Source organism: Elaeis guineensis, chromosome 2, assembly GCF_000442705.2.
Source record: "Elaeis guineensis isolate ETL-2024a chromosome 2, EG11, whole genome shotgun sequence".
NCBI classification, from domain to species: Eukaryota; Viridiplantae; Streptophyta; class Magnoliopsida; order Arecales; family Arecaceae; genus Elaeis; species Elaeis guineensis.
In genome coordinates this window covers 16,702,307-16,723,261 of record NC_025994.2, presented here as the reverse complement: position 1 = coordinate 16,723,261, position 20,955 = coordinate 16,702,307, and the positions used below count along the sequence as shown (strand labels likewise).

At 37.5% G+C, this 20,955-nt stretch overlaps 1 protein-coding gene and 1 pseudogene across 1 annotated transcript; one reads left to right on the top strand and one right to left on the bottom strand.

Moving 5' to 3' along the window:
* Positions 1-7,479: 7,479 nt before the first annotated feature.
* LOC105037842 (probable glutathione S-transferase parA) lies at positions 7,480-8,321 on the top strand. The gene is made up of 2 exons (XM_010913457.3): positions 7,480-7,806; positions 7,914-8,321. Exons 1-2 carry the CDS (start codon positions 7,480-7,482, stop codon positions 8,319-8,321), a joined length of 735 nt encoding a protein of 244 aa, XP_010911759.2.
* An 8,858-nt stretch (positions 8,322-17,179) lies between these two features.
* LOC105059425 (probable glutathione S-transferase) lies at positions 17,180-17,980 on the bottom strand (annotated as a pseudogene).
* Between the last annotated feature and the right edge of the window lie 2,975 nt (positions 17,981-20,955).

Below are 20,955 nucleotides of genomic sequence, written 5' to 3'. Positions count from 1 at the left end.
CTGTGTAAGAAAAAAGTAGGTTAGTTGCAGGAAGTACATGCAAAGAGTGAGTTAAGGGAAAACTCACTCAAACAAATGAGATTATTGCCTCTCTCTGCTACAAGTTCAAACTCAAATCCTCCATCCTTTCAAGATTGTCCAAGAGAAGATCCTCTGGAGCAAGTCACAAGCAACCCTCTCTAAGATAGAATTGGATGGCGGAATCGAAGATGTGCTTGATCCTTGGTCGATTGGGGTGGTAGTAGGAACCAAGCTAATTTGTTCAACTCAGGAGGATAACTAACAAGAGGCCCCAACTTAGGGGGTAGGGACAAGAGCCGAAGGCCTAGGCTCTGGAACATGAGCTTGGGCTGGGGAAGCTAGCACTACATTGACCAGGGCATATGAGATCCAAGGGAGGGTGGTCCCATCGTCTGCCCAACTTCGACAGCCTTAGCCTCTTCTGGGCTTCAATAATGGCCGAAGCTTTCCTCTTCCTTATGATATTCTTCTTCAGCATTTTGAGCTCCTCGGGCCTCATATTTGCATCAAGCAGAAGCAGGTCAATCCAAAAAAAAAAGAAAGAAGAAAGATCAACCTATCAAACCGACGCTCAACTCGAGGGTTGGCTAGACTAAGACTAATGTTGAAGAGCATCTGTTTTGACAACAGCTGCTTTAATGGTGGAATCTTATACTCATGCGAGATCTTAAAGTGCTGAATATCTTCCTTCTCTAGTAATGGAATTTGAAGGACCGACTCTCTTGGCCATCCCCAGTGAGCAAATCCCCAATCCTTAATCGAAGAAGAAGAAATAAAAGAAAATGCTCCTTCCAACCATGAACATAGGAAGGAGCACCTTTGATTAAAGATAAAACCCCCTTTTGAGAGGAGACATACCACCAATTATTAGCGTAGGGATACCTCTTGAGGATGAAGAAAGATCAAAAAAGGAGGATGGTTGGACAGACCTCAGCCAAGATATAAGCGACGAGGAAACCACACATAAAATGCTAGGAGTTTGAACCATTGAACTCAATGACATGTCTAAAAAAATTGAAAAGCTGGACAATGAACAGATGGAGGAAAAGTCTAAGTGCTGCCTGGAAGGCCTTCTCATATAGAGCAAGCTGACCATGGGGAGGGTTGCAAATCCGACCGCTCTATCTTAAAAGTTCCAACTCATATTTAAAAAGAATCCCAAACTGAGCCTGTAGCAAACTCAGGTCATCGAGGGGTAGTACCAATCAATACTATCCAGGCATGTCGGACTTTTCAACCTTGTTCATGGCATCCGACTTCTTGGGGTCATACCCTAAGGAAGAAGAATTGGAAGAACAGCCCCCTACTATGTCGCATGATCCACCCATCTTATGATTAGAAGCTAAATGAAAAAAAGAAAAAAAAAAGAGCAAGGAAGATGGCAGAAGCAAGACCAACAAATGAAATGAGAAAAGCAAGCATCGACAAAGAGGGACCTAGGGATGTGCTGGGAGACCAACCTGTGATTGAGCAAGCACGTGATGGAGGGTGTCAGAGAAAATAGCCGAAAGTTGTCAAGAAAGTCCAAGAACCACCGCCAACACAAAGCTTGAAGAGGACAGAACTAAAAGGTACAAACAAAAGGGACAAACCTCTACTTATAGATGCCTTAAACGGCATGATTTGAGCATCGATTCAACTAGGCCCGCTGGATGATCACCACCTGGCATGACTTCATTGGCCTAATAGACCCCTCGATAGCTCATTTATGAGTGCATCTAAAATGGTGTGCATGATGTTTCATCTTGCCCAAGTGACACAGATGCATTATACTGATTAAGAGATCAAGCATCTGACTCGTGTCCTTGGTGGATTTGATCTAATGTACTCCCTTCGTCCAATCTAGTTCTGGCTCAAACTTGAGAGTAGGAGGCACATGTTATAGGTAGAAAATCTCTGTTGCCTGAGCCGAAGACACCAATAAACCTCTATCATGGCTGATCTAGGGTTGGCCACTAACCCTATACATCAGCCATCAACCCATGCTTCGGCCGACCCCTGCTTCCATCGATCTCAGGGAGCATCGATTAGCCTTGATCGACATACTTGGAAGGGTTGACTAGAAACTCTCATATATTCTTTTTAAATCACACGACTGCTAGAAGTAGCTGGCCACGAGTCAGATAAGGCAATGACAACCTCCAAATCACAGGAGATCAGGTTAGCTCAAAGTGACGTGCTTGAAGCAACTGGGATGGCCTCCAACTCTCCTCTCTCACAGCTTTCACCTCTATTTATAAATAGAGGCAAACAGGAGACCTTTAGGTATGCAATCTCTCTCTCTCTTTCACACACTCATTTATTTTGAGATTTTAACATGAGCATAGGAGGGTCTCCACCAGAGTCAACTTCGATCAGGAATTTTTTTTGCAGGTCTTGCGACTGTCACCCTGTTGCCATCGCCCACTCCAGCTACACTGACCTCAACTCAGAAAATTGCATTAATAGGCACAATTTGAAAGGAATGGAAAGGAGAGCCATGGAGATAGAGTGCTTTGATATTTGTGCAAGTAGATGAATGATAAAAGATATAACACTTTGAGATCTAAGCAAGCAACTGGAGGACAAAACATACTGTACTTTAAGATCTGTGCAAGCAGATGAATGATAAAAGATGGAGTGCTTTGAGATCTTTGCACATAGATGATAAAGGATAGAGGGCTTTGAGATCTCTATAGGTGGACGGATAATAAAAGATAAAGTGCTTTGAGATCTATGCAAATGGATGGTGACAAAGGACTGAGCGCTTTGAGATATATATAACTGAATGGAAAACCAAGGATGGAGTACTTTAATATATATATATATATATATATATATATATATATATATATATATATATATATATATATATATATATATATATATATATATATATATATAGTTGCATAATAAAAGGTGAAGCACTTTGACATTTATACATATAAAAAATAGATTCTATATGGCATCTCCATTGTCGGTTACTATAGGCAGCCAAGTATTAATTAATTATCCATCTAAATATTCCCATTATACTCAAGTACAATTCAAAATGTATTAAAGCAAAAAACAAAAAAAGAAATTCAAAATGTAAATCATCTGCTTAAAGAGCTTCTTTTTTAGTCCTAGCTCGTCGAACAATTCTTACTCGTTTAGTAAGCCATGTTGTTAATATTTGGTCAAAAAATAAAAATAAAAAAATCCATTCAAGATGTAGTATTAAATCGAAAGCTACAAACAGCGAGTCCAATCAACCATCATCACATGCCCTTCATTTGACTTCATTAAACTTCATGCGTTCTTCTGATCCACTATGATCGATCCACCCAAACAAAGGCATACAATGCGATCATTATCTCATTCTTAACCATGTTAACTACAACTATTAACATCTTTCCAAACTCATCAACTTTTAGTCCAAAGGGGATTACAAGAAGTTAATGTAAAACTTGCCCTTCATAAATTCTTCGGTAGCAGGGCCCTGCCCAACCACTCGTCCACCGAATCATCGATTTGAGACCATCCATCCTCGCAGATCATCAAGACCACCTTACCATGGTCAACTCTCCCACGGCAAGTTGCATCCTTAAATCCCCACCCTTCATCATCCAATCGATGGTGATGGTGATGCAAGCAATGACATGTTTCGCTTCAGAACTCTCTGGACAGTGAGACCATCTTTCTCTTTTTCTTTTGTTTGGTAAAAAAAACATCATCCATACCCCTCACCTCCCAAGATAGAAACATGAAAGGAACGAAACAAAGTGGGCAAATGCTACAGTGCTTCAAAGTCATTATCGTCATTTTCGCTTTCAAAAAATTTTTTGTTAGGATTTGATGCCTCGAGATTCAGCCCACATTGAGCCCACAGCGAGGTTCGCGGCGAAAAACGAAGTCCAATGAGATCAAGATCGTCCCAAACGTAGCTCGGATGGAGAAGATACGAGTTTTTGATGTTAGCATGAGACCCGAGATGGCGGAGGACCGCCGACGGCCGACCGCGGGACGGTGGAGCGGCGGCGGCGCGCGACCCAAGTGGGACCAACATGCGGGACGTGCGACCTAGGTGTGCGGCCCAGGCACATGCATGCGGGCCGGCCTAGGTGCCTTGCCTGGGCCCTGCACCCCGATCCACCATGGATCGGGCGGTCCACGGCTGGGCCTGTGGACCGTGTGGGCATTTTCCACGCATTTCTTGTAGTCCACGATACTATTCCATGGATCAGAGTGCGATCGGAGGGCCTAGGGATGTCCCGATCTTGATCCGACGGTCTGGGGCCTTGATCTGGATTATTTTAGCTGTGTTTGGGTTCGATTAGGATTGAGAATCCTAATCTAATGCAGGTTTTAGCCTTTAGAAAGGCCTATGAGGCACAGAGGGAAAGGGTGGTGATTCGGTTTTTGCTGAGGATGCCATACGGAACCCGAGAAGAGAAAGAGAGAGGTGTAAGGCCGTTGAGAGAGAAGGAGCAGGGCTCCTGGACAACGGACGCCAGGCACTTCAGGAGTTCAATGGGTCTTCCAAGAGAGAGAGAGCTTTTGAAATAAAAACTTCTAGTGGGAGAGAATTGGGTGTACAAGGGTTGAGGGTGAGGTCTCCTCTTGTAAAATTTTTTTTTCATAGTGAAGTTTGCATACCCTGTGGAGGCAAACCCTTTTATGGCTGACCACGTATTTTGATTATTTTTATTTTATTTCTTCTTTCTTCTTGCTGCATCGCATGGTATCGAAAAGGTCTTGGGAGGTGGTGTCCTGACCAGACATCCACTCAACAAGTGGTATCAAAGCAAGATGGTACAAGGATGCAGATTGCAGCGGTGGTGAGCATGACTGAAGATGGAGAAGATAGAAACAATCAAGATGGAGATCAACAAATTCGATGGTAAGAGCAATTTCTCCTTGTGGCAAGCAAGGATGAAGAACGTTCTCATCCAACAAGAATTGATCGATGCTCTCTTGTGCGATGAGAAACTGACCACCATGGAGGTGTGGGATTGAAAACGGCTACAGATGCAAGCGGTGAGCACCATCTGCATATATCTGATGGATGAGGTGGTGATCCATGTGCTGAGCGAGACTTCTCCGACGGTGTTGTGGTCGAAGCTCGAGGAGTTGTACATGATAAAATCTCTCACCAACACTCTTTTTCTCTGGAGACAGTTTTACCATTTGCAGATGACTGAGAAACATAGTGTGCAGGAGCATCTAAGTTACTTCCAGAAGATCCTCACCAACCTCCTTAGCATTGGCGAGAATATTGAGGAGAAGACCAGAATGCTAATTTTGCTAGCGTCGCTTCCCCCTTCGTACGAGTCCTTGGTGACTGCTCTTCTAGTGGAGAAGAGCACTATCAAGATGGACGAGGTCACCGCAGCGATACTCCAGAATGAGGTTCTCAAGAGGGAGAACCCGACTTTGAGCTCAGGTGGCGGTAGCTCAGCTTTGGTGGCTTCTGGAGGAGCAGGAGGTGGTAGACGGAGCGACAGGAGATCGCAACGAGGGTGGTCCAAGTCCAGGAGAAACTTGAGCAAAATCAGGTGTTACCAGTGTGAGGAGTTGGAGCATCTAGCCAGAGATTGCCCTCAACTCAAAAATCGAACGATGGCTGCTGTAGCGACGGCCGACAACGATTCAGATGGAGATGTCATAGATATTAGATTCTACATGCCCCTATCATGTATGTTGCAAAGAGGAGCAGTTTGACTTTCTGGAGAACAGTGAGGGCACTGTATATCTGTCGGATGGATCGAGCTGTGCGATCAGAGGCATTGGGACGATCAGCTGGAGGATACATGATGGTGCGGTGAGGAGATTGGGGGAGGTCCGATATATACCCAATTTCAGGCATAATCTTATCTCACTTAGCAGACTGGATTCGAGAGGCTACAGAATGGTAGCTGGTGGAGGAATCTTAAGGGTGCTACGTCGTGATAGGATTGTGCTGGAGGGGAAGAAGGAGAGCAGAGGACATTATTACCTGACAGGAAGTCCAGTGCGAGGTGGAGCTTCGGGAGCCAAATGAAGCCCAGAGCGAGATGAAGCTCCAGGAGGCGGATCGAGCATGAGACAAAAGACTCGAGAGGACGAGAGGCGACGTTACAAGGTGAGATTCCTATTGCCGCAGGACGATGCCCCGAGCAGATCTCAGATCAGGAGGAGTACAGCATACGACGGAGATGGGATCGAGCAGCCAGGCTCGACTCTCATGTTTGCCCATCCATGATCAGTAGGCGATTGCCCCAGGGCATGGGGGCGAGGAGATCCAGAGGCTCTCGAAGTTTGGAGGAGGTCGAATATTGAGTCGAAGTGAAGATTGTTAGGATTTGATGCCTCAAGATTCAACCCATATTGAGCTCACAGCAAGGTTCACGGTAAAAAATGGAGTCCAACGAGACCAAGATCGCTTCAAACGGAGCTCGAATGGAGGAGAAACGAGCTTTTGAAGTCGACATGAGATCTAAGGCGGCAGAGGACCGCCGGCAGTCGGCGGTGGGCCGACGGTGCGGGGCCTAGGCAAAGCCAACGCACGAGACACGTGACCAGGCGGGCAGGCGGCCCAATCGGGCGCGCGGCCCAGGTGGGCGCATGGCCAAGCCTGTGCGCGGGCCCATGCACGGATGCGGCCCAGGCCCACGCGCGTGGGCCGACCCAAACCCAAGCGCCTTGCCTGGGCCCTGCACCCCGATCCACCATGGACTGGGCGGTCCACGACTGGGCCTGTTGACTGCGTGGGCATTTTTCATGTATTTCTCACAGTCCACGGCACTATTTCATGGACTGAAGTATGATTGGAGGGCCCAGGGATGTCCCGGTCTTGATCCGACAGTCTGGGGCCTTAATCTGGGTTATTTTAACTGTGTTTGAGTTCGATTAGGATTGAGAATTCTAATCTAATACAAGTTTTAGCCTTTAAAAAGGCCTGTGAGGCACAGAGGGAAAGGGTGGCGATTCGATTTTTGCTGAGAACGCTGCGTGGAACTTGAGAAGAGAAAGAGAGAGGCATGAGGCCGCTGAAAGAGAAGGAGCAAGGCTCCTGGACAGCGGACACCAGGCACTTCAGAGGTTCAAGGGGTCTTCCAAAAGAGAGAGAGCTTTTGAGAGAGAAACTTATAGTGAGAGAGAATTGGGTATACAAGGCTTGAGGGTGAGGTCTCCTCTTGTAAAATTATTTTTTCATAGTGAAGTTTGCATGCCCCATGGAGGCGAGCACTTTTATGGCTGATCCACGTATTTTGATTGTTTTTGTTTTGTTTCTTCTTTCTTCCTACTGCATCGCGTGGTACCGAAATGATCTTGGAAGGTGGTGTCCTGGCCAGACATCCACTCAATACTTTTAGCTAACGTAAGAGGTTACCTCACCGTCCCCCAATCCCATCCTCTATATATAGGCCCCAAGAGTTGTAGAGCTTCTTCTCATCGATTGTTACTCAATCTGGAAAGAGAGAGAGAGAGAGGAGAAAAAAAATAGAGACGAAAACAATGGCTACGGCAGCAGAGAAGGAGGGGGTGGTGCTGCTGGACTTCTGGGTGAGTCCGTTCGAGCAGCGGTGTCGGATCACGTTGGTGGAGAAGGGTGTGGAGTACGAGTACAAGGAGGAGAATCTGAGCAACAAGAGCCCATTGCTGCTGAAGATGAATCCGATCCACAAGAAGATCCACGTGCTCATCCACCATGGCAAACCTATCTACAAATCCCTCATCATCGTCCAATACATTGATGAGGTCTGGTCCAACAACCCCCTCCTCCCCTCCGACCCCTATGAGTGGGCCAAAGCACACTTCTGGGCTGACTTCGTCGACAAGAAGGTATGGAGACAACAATGCTAACAAGACAAAGTATACATGTAAAACAAAGTATCGATCTCTTTTTGTGTAAAAGCTTGCCAAGTTATTGCGTTTGTTACTGTTATTAGGTTTATGAATGTGGGACGAGGCTGTGGAAGCTGAAGGGGGAGGCCCACGAAGAGAGGGAGGGCGATGGTAGTGGCGGGCTCGACCGACGGCGATGGCATGAGAGAGGAGAGAGAGACGGCAATGGCGGGCTCGACCGATGGGCTCAAACGGGGAGGGTGGTAGGCTGGACCAGCGGCGATGGCATGGAGGGCGAGAGAGAGAGAGACGGCAATCGGGGAGGGATTGGGGAGGGAAAACGGCGACCAAGGAGGGACCAGGGAGGGAGGATGGCTACTGGCGACCAGGGAGGGAGCAAGGGGATGGGTCGACGACGTGGGCAAGGGGATGGATCGTTCACGCATTTTGAATCAGGGCAAAATTTTGTCCTAATTAAAACCACTTTTTTTTGCAAACTAAATAATCTTTAGCGATGAAATTATTTCATCGCCAAAAATAAAAATTTTATCACAAAAATAATTTTTTTTGCAACAAAAAAAAATTTCATCGCAAAAGATCAATTTTTAGCGACAAAAAGAATATTTCATCACAAATAATTTTTTTTGACAATGAAAAAAATTTCATCGCAAAAAACTAAAACTCTAGCTACGAAAAAAAAATCGATGTTAAAAAGTATACTTCTAGCAACAAAAATTAAAATTTTATTATAAAAATTTTATTTTTGGCCATGAAAAAATTATTTTGTCGCAAAAACATAAAGCTCTAGCGATGATAAAAAATTTCATCGCTAAAAATTAACTTCTAGCAACGAAAATTATAATTTCATCATAAAAAATGTAACTTTTTGCAACGAAAATTTTTTTCATCGCAAATAATTTTTTTTGGAACTACAGTGGTGGCGGAAGGAGGACGACGGTGGTGGCCTCGATCAGGGAGGGCTTCAACCCGACTAGTGGCATGCTCGATCGGGGAGGAAGGACGATGGCCGACACGATGGCATGGAGGGAGGACGATGGCCGACACGGTGGCATGGAGGGAGGACATCGATCGGGGAGGACTTCAATCGATCGACGGCCGGCATCGAGCTCGATCGAGGAGGAAGGAAGAGGACCCATGGTGGCGGTGAGAGAGAGTAAGAGGGCGACTTGGCCGGCATGGTGGCGAGGAGGGAGGATGCCGATCGGTCGGTGGTGCACTCGATCGGGAAGGGAGGATGATGGTCGGTGCCGAGCTCGACTGGGGAGGAATAGGCGTGTCGGCAGTGTGGGACATCGAGAGGGTCTCTCTCGCATTTTGGGCCAAAATTTTGCCCTAAAATAATTTTTATTTTTTTTCAACAAAATAATTTTTAGCGATGAAATAATTTTATCACCAAAAATAAAAATTTTATCACAAAAATAACTTTTTTGTAACAAAAATAATTTTCATCACAAAAGTTTAATTTTTAGCGATGAAAAGAATATTTCATCGTAAATATTTTTTTTTTGATGATGAAAAAATATTTCATCGTAAAAAACTAAAACTCTAGCTCTGAAAAAAAATTTATTATTAAAAAGTACACTTCTAGCAATAAAAATTAAAATTTTGTCATAAAATATTTAATTTTTTTTAACAAAATGATATTTAATGATGAAATATTTTTATCGTCAAATATAAAAGATTTTATCGCAAAAACTATATTTTTTGCAATGAAAAAAAAATTCATCACAAAAAATCTAATTTTTTACGATAAAGTTTTTTTCGTTGCAAAAATTTTATTTTTGACGATGAAAAAATTATTTCATTACAAAAACATAAAGCTCTAGAGACAAAAAAAAATTCATCGCAAAAAATTAACTTCTGGCAACGAAAATTATAATTTCATCGCAAAAGATATAACTTTTTGTAACAAAAATTTTTTTTATCGCAACTACTTAATTTTTGACAATGAAATTTTTTTCATCGCAAAAACATACTTATTTGTGATGAAAAAAATTTCGTCGCTAAAATTTCGTCACTAATAATCTAATTTCTTGTAGTCACCAAGAGAATGTTATTTACAAATTCATGATGAGACATCTCTTGACTATAGAAAAATAACTTCTTTATACAATGACAGTAAACCTAATTTCATTTAACTGGAACCATAGTCCATTTGACCCAAATTCTAGCACATTAGACTTGAAACCTAGTCCATCCAACCCAAACTCTAGTCAATCTACTTGAATTACCTCGGTCCAAGCCTTAGCCTATTCAATCAAGCCTGATCCCAATCTTAACGAACCAAATCAACTTTGCCCTATCAAATATGGCCAAATCAAACCCTATCGTATGCAAACATAGCCAAATCATACCCTTTTATTACATTCGACTACACCTAATCATGCCCGATGATGACAAATCATACTCAGTGAAATCTTGACCTACCAATCTAACACCCTCCTTAGGCCTCTCTTGTCCTCCCAAAATTTAACTAGGTTTGAATGCTAAACCTAGAACATGAGCCCATTAATTAGTAATCTAATACTTGCATCGAAATTAAGCTCAACATGAACCAAATGTAGGATAAGGCCAAACCTACATGTCATTGGATCTACACCTAAAGCATACCGCCTTACCATCAGTGCATCCCAAGAAGAATTTTTTCTTATAGTGTTGCATAATGATAGAAGAACAACAATATTAAACCATCATCTACCTCTCTGATCTGTTGAACTACTTGCTAAGCGGCATCTCAATATGCCTTGGCCTCGTTATTTCCTTTAATTAACTTGATTCCTCCCTTTTTCTATTGATGAAAACTTGATTCCTCCATTAATTGTACTTTTCTCGTACCGTATATTTCCCCTTACAAACTTCTTACATGCTCCATTACTCACATCTAATCCTAGCTCCATTAAATAACTAATCTGGAATTTTTAATATATCAGGAGACCACCTCTATGCTATACACCTCTATGCTATACATAAAAGAATATCTCCAACTATGATAGTAATTTTTCTAAGAGATGGTCCCATGGAGTTGATTGTTCGGTATGAAACATACCTCCTATGCCAATGTAGAGTCAAATACTCTAATGGCTATGAGAAATTAACTAGCCACTCTAATTAGGCTTGGCAGTGGGTCGGGTCGGGTGTAGGTTTGGGTCGATCCGAATCCAACCCAATATTCCAGCATTTGGATCCGAACCTGACCTATGATCCGATGGGTCAACACTTTCTTTATCAGTATCCTATCCGATTGGATATCGATTATCCGATCGGATACCCACCCCACCTAAATGAGATTTTCTACATGAAAATAAAAGCATTGAATAATAGCCCACTACCACTTTTCAACTCTTGAGGCTTTAACCAAGTTTAAAGAACATAAGGCCCATATTTTATACAACCAGCCCACATTTGAACAATATATATATATATAATCGGGTTGGGTTCGGATCAGATAGTGGATCTGGGTGGCCACAACCCAAACTCGACCTAACCTGAGATATAAATTTATTAGATTCGGTCGGGTTAGATCAAAATCCGATCAACATATTGACCAATCCGACCCATTAGGGTCGAGTTGGGTCGGATCGGGATCCATCTGGATCAGGTGTAATTGTCAAGTCCAACTCCAATCGAATATTGGATATCATCTACAATGACAATCATATAGGTTGATACCCAACCTCACTCCAAGGTGTGATTGTTTTTCGTTGTCCAAAATGTTCCAATTTTCCTTGTGAAAAAAAAACTCCATTTACTTGGTCATTCTATCCAAATAGTGATATTTGTGCATTCTTTTCTTTCTCTAAGATCGATGTATGATATGATCCAATATTGTTTATAATTGTGTATATAAAGAAGATAGTCATGATATCTCAATTTATTTTTATATTAAATATGCAAATGTTGCTTAAGCTAATTTTAGTTTAATTAGCCATAGTAGCTAGAAAATATCTAAAGACTTTTTTTGGTCTAATAAGAATTAATTATACAAATTTTACTAAAAATCAATCCTACTCAAAACTCCAAAATTGAACAAAAATTTGGATTTTATGAGAAAATGTCCCTTGTCCAATGACAATAAAATTATGTCAAAGAGCAAATATACTAATTATACTATATTGTAGATGGTGGTCATTTAATTGCTGATATGTGATTCTAATCTTAGTTTTGCTATACATGGAAACTATCATAAGTGTTCAAATTTAATTAGATAAAAAGTTTATAATGTACCTTGGTAATGGGGGTGAAAGTGGATTGGATAAGATCTGTCTGGATCCATTTTCATATCCAAATCTATCCAGATATGGATAAAATTTACAACATCCAACTAATATCCATATTCGTATCCATCAAAGAAAAATGGATATCGATATGGATAAATAACTATCCAATTTTTCTTGTAATCCTATTTAATTTTATATAGCACTCAGTAACTTTTAAGAAAATTATACAACTATACTAACATATTGTTAAGTCGATTTATCATCTACTTAGTAATATTTTTGATCTTTGGTTATAAAGTTTAATTATCCAACTTATATGCATTTACATCTATATTTTCAGTATCTATTTTATATCCATATCCATTTAAAACAAATATGGATATAAATTATTTCATTCGACTACTATCTATATTCATCAAATAAAGTAAATATAGATATGAATATACTAGTATCCGATCTATATCCGATCCGATTTCAGTCCTGCTTGGTAACCAATAACCATTCTAGGTTCTACCCTGAGAAGGAATGGTGGTATTGCTTTCGAATATAGGAAGGTAATCTAGGATCCATGGCTGATATGGCTGACCTTAGGTGGAGCTAATCTTTTAGCACCATCTTTCATCAAAGGTCATGATCCTTAGCATTTCTACATGTTGGATTTCATTTTAGCCTATGTTTGGTTAAGAGCAAGGAGTAAAATGCATTTTTGAGTTGAGAACTAAGACTTTTAATACAAATAAGAAAGGAAGGAAAGAAGCAAGGAAAAATAAGGAAAAACATTCATGGTAGAAAGGAAGAAAGAAGAGAAAAAAACAACAAAAAGTAAAAGAGTACAAGGAAAGAATGAGGAAATTAAGGAAAGCAAGAGAAAAGGCAAAGAAAGGAAGGCAGGGTAGAAAAGAGTAAGGAAAGAAGGAAAGAAGAAAAAAGAAATAGAAATAGAAATAGAAAGGAAGGAAAAGAGAAGAAAAAGAAAAGAAGGAAAGAAGAAAAAAGAGAAAAGAAAGAATAAGAAATTTTTTTTTTTTTTTAAAAGAAAGTATGGAAGAAGGAAAAAAAGAAAGAAAGAAAGAAATTAAAGAATACAGAAAGTAAAGAAAGACAAAAAAAAAACAAATGAAGAAAGCAATAAAGAAAAGAAGAAGGAAAGAGCAATTATGGGTACTTATCAGGATGCTAAATCAAGAATATTGCTAGGATTGGATGAGTTCGATGTCCTATTATTTAGAGAGATTAGGATATATTTCTGAGATTTAATACCTTGGTCATAAGAAACTAATATATGTATATATATTTTATTTCATTTATAGAGTTTCCTTTTTTATATGCAATCCAACAATAAATTTGAGGTATATATGTAACTAGGGGTGACAGTAGATCGGATAATATCTATCCGAATCTATTTTTATACCTGAATTCTTCTAGATATGAATAGAAATTGGAGTAGCTGACTAATATACATATCCATATCCATATTTGTCAAAAAAAATATGGATATGGATATAGATAGATAATTATCCGATTCATATCCAAATATCTGATTATTTTATAATTCTATTTATTTTTTTATAGCAATTATTAATTTTTAAAATATATATATAATCATATGAATATATTATTAATTTGATTTATCATTCATATAATAATAATATCTTTGATTCCGTAGTCATAAAGTTTAATTATTTGATTTATATACATATTAATATCCATAATTTTAGTATCTGATTTATATCCATTTTTGTTTAAGTAAATATAGATATCTTTGATTCTGTAGTCATAAAGTTTAATTATTTGATTTTTATACATATTTATATCCATACTTTTAGTAACTGATTTATATTCATTTTCGTTTAAATAAATATGGATATGAAATTTTGCATTCAACTCATATCTATATCCATATTTGCATTTGTCAAACAAAATAAATGTGCATATGGATATACTAGAATCCAATCCATATCTGATTCAGCCCTATATGTAACTTTCCACCCACCTTATATTATATGATAAGTGAACAAGTAGCCCACCAATATGATAGTTTATTGTACAAAATAACATAATTCAAAATATATGATAGGCCAAAAATGACTAAAGCTTCACTATAAAATAACATAAATGAAAATAATCATTTCTCCCAACACAATTAGCAGTGGAATTCTGACAACCAAAGTAGCACCCAAAAAGCCATTGGATTTTAATAGCAAGTGAAGCTGCTTGTCGGAGTAATATAAGCAAAGAGTAACAAAGTCTTTAGATAAGTGAAAATATGATAGCTTGAGGAACAAAGGGGATTTAGATAGGGATGGCAACAAAATCCAAACCCATGAGTATCTGATCTGATCTGACCCGATTGGGTTGGATAGCCAATGCGATGACTGGGTTTGGGCCAGATTTGGATAAAACTTGAATTCTTGACTTTGGGCTCGAGCTGGGACTGGGTTGCTATGCATCCAACTCGATACCTAACCCGAACCCAACCCAAACTATTTTAGTATTTTAATATATATATATATATTATTATATTAATTGTTTGTAGGTGGATTGGGTGAAAAATGATGTTGCAACTAAGGATCGATCGAGAATTATTGTTTAAGTTTTTCAAAACTTAGAACTTAGATGTGCTTTTAAATTATGTTTGTATTTTTATTTACTTCAAAGGTATTGGAACTAAGTGTTGTTGAACTAAGCATTATTGAATTTTATTTTCTTAAGGCAGTTTGAATTTTATTTTGATTGAATATGGAACTAAGTGTTGTTGAATTTTATTTGTTTAAGATATGTATGATTTATGGAATGGCAGTATGGCTTTAGAGTTGATAGAAATGAAAAAAAAATGCTCAATATGACTCAATTGAACTAAGGCCGGATAAATCCGAATTATCCGATACCCAATTGAGATAGATTTGGCCAAAAAAAATGCAATCTTGATAGTATTTGGGCTGAGTTTGGATAGTTTTTTGAGTATTTGCATTTGGATAGTTTATTGGGTATTTAGGTTCAGATTGGATAAATCTGAATTACCCGATATCCGATTGAGATGGGTTTGGATATTGATTTGCGGCCTAATGCCATCCCTATATCCAGATGAAGGAAAAAGAAGCTTTCATCCAAGGCCAATATTAGATTAATTTTTATAACCATATAGCTAATATAACGTACTCTAAATATTAGCCTTCTTTATATCCTCTAGCATTCAATTAAATATTCTGGTATGCTAGTTGTATGATATGATTTTATTAGCAAATATTATTAGTCTCATTTTTGCTATCTTGAGTACATATTAGAATATATGTCTAATCATATATATTAGATTGTATCAAAAATAATGATGATAAGCTGATTATAGTACTTCGAGGAGCCACAGTAGGTGGTAAGGGGATTGAGATTTAGTGAAAGATGATGAGGGTAGCCAAAAAGGGATGAATGGTAGGTAATGAAATCTAAGAAAAAAAGAGAATTGAGTGAGTTTGCGAGCAAATAGAAAAGATCTATAGGAATTGATAGAATGCGTGGTTGATACTTGATAGATGCCAAATTAAAGTGAAAGAAGATTTAGGAAAAGAGAAAAATGGTTATATGTAATTCATCCATGAATAATGAAGGAGCATGAGTACTTTACAGTATTAGGTAAGTATTGATTTCAAATCAATTAATCTCTTAGTATCTAACTAAATTAATTTAAAATCAATCCATTATATGAGGGGATAAATTGAGATCTTAGTCATCATATAACCATCATGATCCTAAAATGTCTCATTTATGTTGGCATTTTTCTCAAACTCTTATCATGACCAAAGTAAACCAAGATTAATTTTAGCTCATCATGCTCATTGGCACTTTCAAAGATAGCCAAAATCTTGGCCTTTACAAACCCTACTTTCACGTCATATTAATAAGATGTAAGCAAAATGTGTGTAAGATAGACATTAAAAGAAATAGAACAAAACAAACTAACTAAAGAGAGGAATAGAGTGAAAGCGTGATCAGTTACTTCGACGTGGGTTTTGAGAATGAAGCTGGATTTGATATAGAATAGAACTCTTCTTTTAAGATTCTCCAATTTCTTATTTTTTAATTTCATTTTTCTAAAAATTGAGTTTAGATTTTCTCTCTCCCATTTGTTCAAGAACAATCATGGGTCGTGTCTCATCTCCTTTCTCTCTGACCCCCCCGCATCAAGCAAGCAAGGATTGTGAAAATTTTGAATGTTCTTGGGCCAAGAACATATGCATCCACAGTCTTGGCTTATCTAATCTCCTCACTTAAAGGAAATACTTTGTGCACCGCTTGTGGTGTAGAAAATCTGACGTGGAGTGCACTGTTTCATCTGATTGGACCACGTAGTCATCATTTTCCAACATGCATTTAATACCCGCAGTTCTACTTTTTCGTTTGAAATTTTGAATGACAAAAATATCCCTTCTTTTTCAAAAATTATGATATCCTATACCGATATTGTGGCATCCTACTTTGAAATTATGACTTTCTTCACAGGATGTCATAATTTTTTCACAAAATATCATAAAGAGAGAAGGGCATTTTTATTATTAAAAAATTTATGAAAAATTTCAGTGACGAAAATGTCCTTCCCTCTTTTATGATATCCTATGAAAAAATTATGATATCCCATGTAGAAAACCATAATTTTAAAGCAGGATGCCATAATATCAACATAGGATGCCATATTTTTTTTAGAAAGGAAGAAGCATTTTTATCATTCAAAATTTGAAACAAAAAAAGTAAAACTATGGATATTAAATTTACATTAGAAAATGATGGTTACGTGATTCAATAGGATGAAGTGGTGTGCTCCACGTCAGATTTTCTACGCCGCAGGCGGTGTGCAAAGAATTTCTCTTTAAGACAATCTCTTCAAAGAAAAATAAGCATAGTATACTTGACCAGGACTATTAAAAAGCTCATGATTTGACACCGTTCTAATGACGATGTTAACAACCATTTGATGTTTCATGGATTAGATGGAAAATAAGACACTCAAAGTTTCTTTTATTCAAAAGCAAAGGAGCATGCTAAAACCATTTCATACCCTTCTCCAACACAAAGCACATGCGATAAACTTTCAATACATCCCAACTAAAACCATGGATCCATATATACTATGTTTCTTTCCTCTACTCCAGTCCACACAACCTCTTGAGGTAGCCGACGAACTCATGGACCTTGTGGGAATCATGAAGGGACTTGGAAACACTCTCCCTCTCCATGCACCTCTTGGCCCATGCAACCAGCTTCGGGCATTCCTTGTCGATGTTGAAGTTGCCACAAATCTCATAGGTGTGGAACCAGGCCATGAAGGGCACCAATGCAACATCCACAAAGCCGAAGGTCTCTTCTCCAAAGTACTTCTTGTCTCCAAGCTCACCCTCCAAAAGCTTCAAGATCTCGATCTTGTCCTTTCTGTCTTCCTCGCGGGCCTCCCCCTTCAGCTTCTACAACCTTGTCCCACGTTCATAAACCTAGTAACAATAACAATCCCAAAAATCTTGACAAGCTTTTACACAAAATAAGATTGATTTATCTCTAAAGGAGGACATGCAAGTTTTATATATATATATGTACTTTGTCTTGTTAGCATTGTTCTCACCGTACCTTCGTATCGACGAAGTCAGCCTAGAAGCATGCTTTGGCCCGCTCACAGGGGTCGAAGGGAAGGAGGGGGTTGTCGAACTAATCCCGTTGATGTATTGGACGATGATGAGGGATTCACAGATAGGTTTGCCGTGGTGGATGAGCACTGGGATCTTCTTGTGGATCGGGTTCATCTTCAGCAGCAGTGGGCTCTTATCTCTCAGATTCTCTTCCTTGTACTCGTAATCCACCCCCTTCTCCGCCAATGCGATCCGGCATCGCTGCCCGAACAGACTTACCCAGAAGTCCAGCAACACCACCCCATCCTCCGCCGCCGTCGCCATTGATTCCTTCTCCATTTCTTTTCTCCTCTCTCTCTTTTATATAGAAGGATGGGATCAAGTCACCTTAAGTGAGGTAACCTCTAAGCTCAGCTCTCACAGTTTTGATCTCTATTGGCTGTGTTTACTTTTTGTCGCACACATTGCCCTCTTGAGTTTAGTACCCAACATCAGGTCAATAATTCTTATACCAGCCCAAATGAACAAAATCTATTACTAATCCTCTATTTAGTATGGAAGATGGATGGGATTAAAGATGGATACAAGAAAAAGGATAGATAAGAGAAAGGATGAATAGGTCTTCCATTCATCCTCTCATATATTTGATAAAATATGAAAGCATGAATGAGAATGATTCCCTTCTTTAAATGATATAGGAAGAATAAAAGAAATAATGGATGATATTTGTATGGTATGTTTATTAAACTATTTTAAATAAAAAAAGTATTATTATTATCAATTTACAATGCTTATTTATCCTAAACAAATAGAGCAATATATAAATGATAATCTTTATAATTTATAGTAATATAAAAATTATATAAATATATAATTTTAATTTAATTTAAATTTATAAATAATTTTATAAATTAATTATATATAAATAAATTTGTTTATATATTAATTATATAAATAACTGATTAATTTATAATTTCTAAATTGATAATATTGAAATTAATTTCAATACAAATAGCTGACTAAAAAATAATGAACATAAATAAACAATAGAAGATAATTTTAATTATTTACTTATAATTATGAAAATTATGTGCTAAAATTTAAAATAATTATTAAAAAAATTTAAGATAAATTATAAAAATATCCTTAATCTTAACTTAATTTCACTTATATTCCTTGATATTAAAGAGTGTCAAACTAAGTTCATATATAACCATATATAGGTGTTGGCTCTCATGAGAAAGCATACCAAGGATGAGATATAGAGGCTAGCAAATCCCCCACTTCATCATGCATTACATTGCATCTGATAGCCTCGTTGAGAAGAAGATAGACCTAAGCTAGATGTTTATTAGTGTAGACACACATAAGAGTAGATATGCCTATAATGGCATATAAGGAACCATGTAGAGGGGTTAGTATAAGATATATATATATATATATATATATATATATATATATATATATATATATATATATATATATATATATATATATATATATATATATATATATATATATAGACACACACACACACACACACACACACACACACACACACACACACATATATATATATATATATATATATATATATATGTATATGTATATATATATGTATGTATGTATGTATGCATGTATGTATGTATGTATAAGATATCCCTTAATTATCCTTAGGTTGCATTTGGTGTATCTCCAAGCAATCTTGGAAAGTAATATGGATTGCCTTTAGGATAAATTACTACCATTAAATTGTCAATAATGTTGATTACTATATTTGGTATACACAATTAATATTACAATAAAATTATTGAAAATCTTAATTGACATGTTAGGTATGACAATCAGATTATCGATAATGTGAAATCAAATTCTAAAAATATCCCTAATAATTTTATCCGGATGCTCTTCTTTTTCTCTGATAAGAAGTGGTAGGAGTGGTGTTGGTATGGTAATAGCATGGAGAAGTAGCAGATCGGAGGGTGTGGAGAACTGCGGACACTAGGGGGTGGGAAGGGGCGAGCACGTGTGGAGCCATGGGGGTGGTGGGGATGGGCATAGAGGAGCCACACGATGGTGGTGGGGGACAAGGGTGGAGAAGCCACGGGCAGACAAAGAGAGATGGAGGAGCCACAGGCTGGGGGTGCATGTTGAGTGGGTTGGGTAATGGGCTTTGTGTGATTTTTTTTAAAAGATAATTTTGTCCAAAATTTTTATTATAATATTGCTAAAAAAGTGACAATCTAAATGGCCACCCCTCCACAAGATAATTCAAATTGCCTCTTATGAGGCAATCTGTATTGCCAAGACAATCTGGATTACCATCCAAAAAGCATACCAAATACAATAAATCATATTATCATATTAAATTGCTAACAATCTGGATAGATTGCCAACTATCAAACGCAATCTTAGGTTGCATTTGGTACATTGCCAGGTACTGATAATTTGGATTATCAGATAATCTGAATTACCTGTAATCTAGATAGATTGTCAGTAATGTTGATTACTATATTTGGTACATACAGATAATATTGTAGTAAAATTATTGAGAATCTTAATTGATATGTTGGTATGACAATTAGATTACTATAATATAACATCAAATTTTTAAAATAACCTTATTATTAGTTTAGTATTTTAAAATATTTATTTAATTTTTTAATGATAAAAATTATTATATAAAAAAATTATTTTTTAATTAAATAATCAAATTATTTAATTTTTATTATTTTTAATATTTATTATTATTTTTTTATTACTTTTTTTGAGAAAATTTTTTTCATGGATAAATTTTTCAATTTAAACATCTGAAAAAATTTATATTCATCCTTGAAACACATGATTAAACTCATAATTACTCAAAGTTTGATAATCATCAAAATTATTTATGGGGTGAACAATCTCTTTCTTTCTGATGATGATAAAATTTTAAGTATATATACAAATAATAAATATAATATGTTTCAATTAATTTATCAATATGAATCATGAAGTAAATAACTAAGTATTTGTAGGCACATATTTCATGAATGCTTCAATTTTTTTTCAATTTATCTTAAGTTCAGTTTCAAGAATCAATACACATTTCCACATATACTCATTTCAAATGACTGTCTCAATTCAATTAAATGAGCATTTGATGCATGATGAAATAACTCAAGCATTTTAAGCATTTCAAGCATATACTCTATATAACTCCTCTTTTTGACAGTATCAAAAAGCTTAAGGAAAGAATTTTAAAATAAATCATCAAAATCAAGTTAAAACTCAGATAAACATACTTCACTATTCAGAAT

Coding starts and splice junctions, on each gene's coding strand:
- LOC105037842 (XM_010913457.3), top strand. CDS start 7,480: ATGGCTACGGCAGCAGAGAAGGAGGGGGTGGTGCTGCTGGACTTCTGG. Junction 7,807..7,913: donor CTGACTTCGTCGACAAGAAG/GTATGGAGACAA, acceptor TACTGTTATTAG/GTTTATGAATGTGGGACGAG.